At 39.8% G+C, this 6,720-nt stretch overlaps 1 protein-coding gene across 3 annotated transcripts in view; it reads left to right on the forward strand.

The window, feature by feature from the left end:
- The window catches only part of Mtdh (metadherin), a 53,146-nt gene extending 47,417 nt beyond the window's left edge, over positions 1-5,729 (forward strand). For 2 of the 3 annotated variants that reach the window (XM_050162353.1, XM_050162369.1), the window contains 2 exons: positions 3,387-3,543; positions 4,063-5,729. In XM_050162353.1, coding sequence (XP_050018310.1) covers positions 3,387-3,543; positions 4,063-4,133 — 228 coding nt within the window. In that variant the 3' untranslated portion in view covers positions 4,134-5,729. The remainder of the gene's footprint in view (positions 1-3,386; positions 3,544-4,062) is intronic. The other variant, XM_050162359.1, reaches the window with a different exon arrangement.
- Positions 5,730-6,720: the final 991 nt, after the last annotated feature.

Raw genomic sequence — 6,720 nt, forward strand, 5'->3', positions numbered from 1 at the left:
TTCTTGACTTAATAATTATATAGGCCGGGCGATGGTGGCGCACGCCTTTAATCCCAGCACTCGGGAGGCAGAGGCAGGCGGATCTCTGTGAGTTCGAGACCAGCCTGGTCTACAGAGCTAGTTCCAGGACAGGCTCCAAAGCCACAGAGAAACCCTGTCTCGAAAATTAATAATAATAATAATAATAATTATATAGTAATTCACATTTTATTGAAGTACTATGCAAGTATATGCCATTCTGAAAAGTGTGGTAGAATGTCATGCTGTGTAAGGACATTACCTGGGTACTCATCCATGTTATCAGATTGGTTGTTAAACTACATTGGTGCGTATGTGCAGTAACCCTTTTATTTTACATAATAATAGCTACCAAGCACAGAGATTTGTTACTGATCAAAGAGACGCTATATATGCTTCTCCTTTAAGTGAAAAGATTTTCAGATCAGTAAATATTGTGGAGAGGAAGCCTGGCAGTGGTGACCCACACCTTTGATGCCAGCACTCAGGAGGCAGAGGCAGGTGAATCTCTGAGTTTATAGCCAGCCAAGGCTACATTTTTAGACCCCTATCTCAAGAAAAGGGCGGGGGGGGGGGGGGGACCAGGGCATAGGCCTTCATGTACAGTTTCCTGTACCCACTGCCAATCTCAAAACAGTCCCCTAATGCTAAAGAGGATTGCTGTACTATGCTTTTTCTTTCTAAACATCTAGGCATGTAAAGGATAGAAGACCAAGAGAAGATGTTTTAACCACAACATTTACCCAAAGTACACACCTTAAAATGACCAGTTCTGTTTCCCAAAATGTAACATTTGTTTAAAAATTGATAACAATTTTTTGAAGTTTTGTTAACTGTTTTGCTTTCATTTTGTTTTACTTTGTTGTTTGAGACAAGGTTCCATATAGCTGTGGCTGACCTCAAACTCAGCCGTTTAGCCAAAGTGGGCATAAATTCCTGGTCCTCCTGCCTCCACATTCCAAGGGCTGGAATTTTAGCCATGTGCCTGACAATGACATATTTTTTTAATCATGCACTTTTTATGGAAATATTGATGAGTCAGAAGAGACTAGTTTATGAAAGATTTGAGTCAATGACGTGAAAAAAAAACCTGATTTCTCATTGGATAACTTGCATGTGGTGGTTTGAACACCCTCATCCCATAGGCTCATAGATTTGAATACTTCAGTTTATGAAGTAGTAGAACTCTTCGATAGGATTGGAATGATTGGTAGTTGTGGCCTTGTTGGAGAAGTGTGTCACTAGGGGGTGAGTTTTGAGGTTTCAAAAGCCCAAGGCAGATCCAGCCTCTTTCTTGGCCTGTGGAACAGGATGTAGCTCTCAGCTACTGCTTCACTGCCGGGCTTGGCACCATGAGGATTAACCTCTAAACCTGTGAACAAGCCCCCATTTATATTAATATGACATCAATAAAATAAATGTTTTCTTTTATAAATAGTTGCCTCTGGCTGAGACGTGGTCATGCACACCTTTAATCCTAGCACGTGAGCGGCAGAGACAGGTGAAGTTTGAGGACAGTCAGGGCTCTCAGAGAAATCCTGTTTCTGAGGGGTATTTTGGTCGAGGTGTCTAAAATATATCCTAGATACTGCAGAGTTAACTCCGTGGTTAGGAGCACATGTTGCTCTTGCAGACCAATGTTTGGTTCCCAGTACATACATGGTGGCTCACGACCATATGTAGCTAGTTGAGTGCCAGGCACGTGATATACATACATACTTGCAGGCAAAACATTTACACACATAAAATAAATCTAAATAATTTAAATAAAATAGATGTATTTGAGTTATCTGACTCATTCACACATTCAAAAGTTGTTGAGGTGCATGTGCTACCTGCTGTTGGAGGAACAAAGCTGCAACAGTAAGACAGACGTCCCTGTCTGACGGAGTGCGGAGTTAGGACCCCTCTGACAGACAGTCCTGTCCACGGCAGCGCCCGTCGTGCTTCCCATCCAGATTTGATGCCTTTCAATCCCTCAAAGTGTTCTGAGGTAAAGGAATATGACCTCTGATTACATGAAGTTTAGGAGTGAGTATTACAGCCAAGAGTGTTTGACGTTCTAGTGTTTTACCTAAGCCATGCTCAGAAGCCATTTTATGGAAAGGAGGTTGAGTCTTTGACTTAATGTAAGTAAAGTGAGAAAACAGAAGGGAAGAAGGTGAGAAGTCCATAGCAGCTGCAGGTGTGATGTAATGTGAGGAACTGTAGGGAAATGTGAGCAACATGAGCGTAGGCTTGGTACCTGCATAGCAGGAAAGAATGCTAGCAACTCTCCGAGCTCACATCACTTCTCTTCTGTTCATGGAGCAAGAGAAACATGAGTTTCCTTGTTTTTGTGTTCTGGGTGCTGGTGAACGGTAAAGCTGACCAGTGAAGTGATTCACTCACCTCTCACATCCCTGAGTCATTTAATAGTCTTAATATTGCTGTGACAAGTCACCACCCTACTCTTCTAATCTCATTACTAGACCCAAGAGTCTGAAGGTCTGTACTGGTTGTTTGAATCAGTAGGACCCTTCCCGGTCTGCTTGTGGAACGCACAAGCGCCACTGTTAGCAATATTCCTGCTTCTTAGAGAGGAGACTAGGACAGATCAGCAAGAAGGATGCCCTAAGTTCAAAGCCAGCATAAGCCAGTCTGGGCCAATTCACTGGGGGTCTCAAAAAAAAAAACTTAAATAGATAAATAAAAGTAATTCACTATTTTTGTCTTTTTAACAGTTTTGATTAGTTCAGAGTTGGTGAAAATTAATTGAACTTTTCTAAAATGCTATTTACAATGAAACAGAAGCATGAAAAGTTGAAGTAGGATTAGTCTCTTTTATTTGAGATTTATTAGCTATTTTAATTTCTTTTTCATTTTTGTGATTTTTTTATTTTTATTTTGAGACAGGATTTCTCTGTTTAGCAGCCTTGGCTGTCCTGGAACTGGTTTTGTAGGCCAGGCTGGTCTCAAACTCACAGAGATCCACCTGCCTCTGCTCCTGAGTGCTGGGATTAAAGCCGTGCATGCCCCACCTCCCATCCCCCCCCATCCATAGGTAGGCAAGATAGCAATGCACCAAACTAAATGGATAGCCCACTCATCCTGTCAGGGAGCCCAAATTGGTAGAGGTTATTTTTTAAAGCATCCCCCAAAAAATTAGTCTTTGGTAATTTTAACTTGTATATGTTTATCTTACTATATTCAGATGTTGTAGATGATGCCTTGTTTAGTGTATCACTAGAGGGCAGAAATGAGGTACAGTGCTACCTTTAAACTAGAAACCACTTTAAATTTGCTTGCTGCTAGTCTCGATATTGCTATAATACTTAATATTATATGAAGTTTATACAAAATTCTGAAATGATTTTATTCCAAAATAGCCTATCAAGACTCTTCCACCTGCTGTCTCTACCGAGCCATCTGTCACCTTATCCAAAGGTGACTCTGACAAGAGCTCTTCCCAAGTGCCATCGATGTTACCAGACACAGACAAACCCAAGTCAAATCCTAAGCAAAACAGTGTGCCTCCCTCGCAGAGTAAGTGCTTTGTTTGTCTTCTTGCATTTTTTTCTTACATCGTGTAAAGGTTTCTGGTAGGATAGTAGAGCACGCCTACCTTTTGGAAATGTGTGGTTCTTTGAAACTTGGCAGAATTGAGTTGTGAGGGCCAGTGCTAGGATAACACGAGCAGTGAAGAGTGGAGATGCTGTCTTGGCTCCTTGCCCTTTTCCTTGGGTTACTCTCCTCATCTCCTGCTGCCAAGAACACAGTAGTGCCCCATCTCAGAGAGAGGCGGGAGGGAGGGGAAGAAAAAGAAGAAACAGTTATCTGTGGGCAGACATTAGCTGAGTATAAGCAGTTACAGTTAAAACCTTGGCTTGAAAAGAAGGGAAACAGAGAATAGCAAACTTAAAACATCCCAGACTGGAATACTTAAAACATAAAATTTGAACATTTAAAAGTTTCTTAGTAGTTGTTACTTTTATATTGATCCATACTGGCTATCTTCCTTATATTTTTCTCTCCTCACCCCCCTTCCTTTTTTTTTCCTCTTAGCCAAGTCTGAAACTAACTGGGAATCTCCAAAACAAATAAAAAAGAAGAAAAAAGCCAGACGGGAAACGTGAATTTTTTTTTCCTGAATTGGACATGTGTTTACAAACACTGTCTTGAAGATATGCTGTTTATGCAATAATTTGTGAACATGTACAGAGTTTTATATAAATTTAAACCAATTTTTAAAACAAAACTGAATTCAACACCATAAAATGGAATCAAAGGAAAGTTAATTTATGAGATTAATAGGTGAACAGAATACATACTACAGTGCTGGAAGACACTTGGGAGAATCTTTTCAATTGAACGAGAATGATCCTAATTGAAGAATATTATCTGGTTTTACAACAGTTCCCTGTTTACAACAGATTGTGCCGTCTCATCTGCAGCTGAGGAACAGTGGATTCTGATTAGAAAGAAGGCCGCCTAGAAACCAGTAGGCAGCTCCTTGGATCTTATGCACGAACTTAGACCATTTGAATCTGTTTTATGCTTAAATCAAAGTGCTTCGATCAAATGCGTGATCTGCCATATCTTTACATATTTGTTGTAGCAATTTGTATGAAAAGAATCACAAGTGCAAATAAAGAGGCATCTATCATTTGTTAACTAAACTGTCTTGGTTTAGTTTACGGTTCTTAAAAAGTTCTTAATTAAAACATTGAAAAATGCAATTGACTTGTATGGCTTAAAAAGTTATTTTTGATAGTCTTACATTACTTGAATTATTCAAAGTAACAGTATATTTTAAATTAAGAAAGGTAAACTATATTATTTGTTCAATATGATTAAGACTGAGACTAACAAATAATGCTCTTGTTTATGATTTGAAAACTTTCAGGCAAAATTCAAACTTAATATTTTCCTTTCCCTAGCAGTTTTTCCAGTGTCAATTCTTAGTTGCTAGTAATTTTTTTTTACTTTGAAAATGAAGTAATTTACAACTTTTGAACATATGATGGAGAATGGAAAAGTAGTCAGACAGCTTTAATTGATATTGTAGAGACCTCCAGTTATCAGGAATACATTTTTTACTGCCTTAACCTGTAGTGCGCAGAATATGCATCAATTTCTTGAAGGGGATTCATGTTTTTCTAAGAATTTTCATGTACCTATTGCAATTGTGGTCAAAAAAGGAACATTTTCTGCTTGAAACTGTTGGTTTGGATGACGTGTTTTCAGGCACTGTGTGATCTCCAGGAAACTGGCAGGCCTCTAACTGTTGATGGTGCATGCGTGGCCATGTGCACTGTAAATAGCCTTTACCAACCGTGTTCGACAAGGACCACACTTAACACCACTTACGAATCGTGATACAGAAAAGCCATGGTTTATTGATGTGAGTGGCTTGTTTTCATGTGGCGCCGGGAAAGAACCTGATTAAAAGCTATAACCAATGGTACTGATCTAGCCATCAAAATTGTCTTTCTATTTGACTGTAGTTTAATGGTATTTTCAGCTAGGAAAGCTACCAGATGTAAAATGGTTTAGTTCTGCTGAAGACTGGCCTTACTAACGGACAGCTTTCCTCACAAGCAATTAACAGCTTTTTTTCGGGTGTTAGCATCTGTTTCAGGAACACGGCAGTGTGTTTACATGTCGTCAGAAGTGTTGTTTGAATGGGATTTCTAAATTAATTGACTTGTTTAAATAAATTCAGAAATGGATAGCATTGTTTTTATTTGCTTCGCTATTGGGGTAAATAATAGCTGATACGCCAGGACTGGAGGCTTCAGGTGGCTCTGTGAACGTCACGTTCCCTCTGCCACGTTGTGTCCCAAGGGGACTTGGATGGGGAGTCTGCACTTTCAGAGTGTGCCAAAAGGTCAGTGCTCAGAAGTTTAGTTGAACTCTCTCAACTCTACCTCACTGTTCCTTTTTCTTTTAATTCTTTGGGCTAGGTCAAACGTGAAACTTTATTTCTCCCAATTCAATCATTTCCTGTAGGAGGCGGCACCTACACCAGGTACCAACAATACCGTCTTCGTGAGCAGCAATGTGTAATGGGAGTAGACCAAGCACAGTGGTACCCTGGGTGGGTCAGTGTGGAGATGGCCTCTGTGCCTTCCTTCTCTCTGGCTTAAGAGCCAGGCTATTTTGTTTTTCAGAAGGCAGCTATTCAAGTGTTCGTTGCTCATTGCCTCTTTATAAATCTTTATGTAGCAGGACAGTGATTTCTTGTCACTGAACAGAGGAACTGGTTTCTGTCATCAACCCAGAAAACACAGAAACCTAGGTAATGGCGATTAAGGGGGTGGCAATAAAGAGGGCCTGCTGTTTTGTGCTGGCTGAGGTGAGGGCCCCTGAAGCCACCTGCCTCCCTGCCATGGGTGTGGCCATATCAGAGTTCTCCAACTGCATTCTCCCCATCCGTACCCTAAATTGAGAAACAGTTGAGAGAGTCCAAAAAGAAAGTATTGAAATAAAATTTCATTAATGTAATTTACCATGTTTAATTTGTGCATGTATTTTATTGGGGAGGGGAAGTTGGAATAATTTATCCAAATCTAATGGTATTATTTCATAGGCTAATCCAGTTTGTATTTGAGTTAAAGTTCCCAGAGGGTATTAATTAATTGCAGAGTTTAGTTTTCTTAATTGAAAACAGTCCTCTATTAATATAGTATGAAATATCAAAATTTAGCATATAGGTTCTAA

This window comes from Alexandromys fortis, unplaced genomic scaffold, assembly GCF_014885135.2.
Source record: "Alexandromys fortis isolate MF-2015 unplaced genomic scaffold, M_Fortis_MF-2015_v1.1 scaffold_17, whole genome shotgun sequence".
NCBI lineage: Eukaryota > Metazoa > Chordata > Mammalia > Rodentia > Cricetidae > Alexandromys > Alexandromys fortis.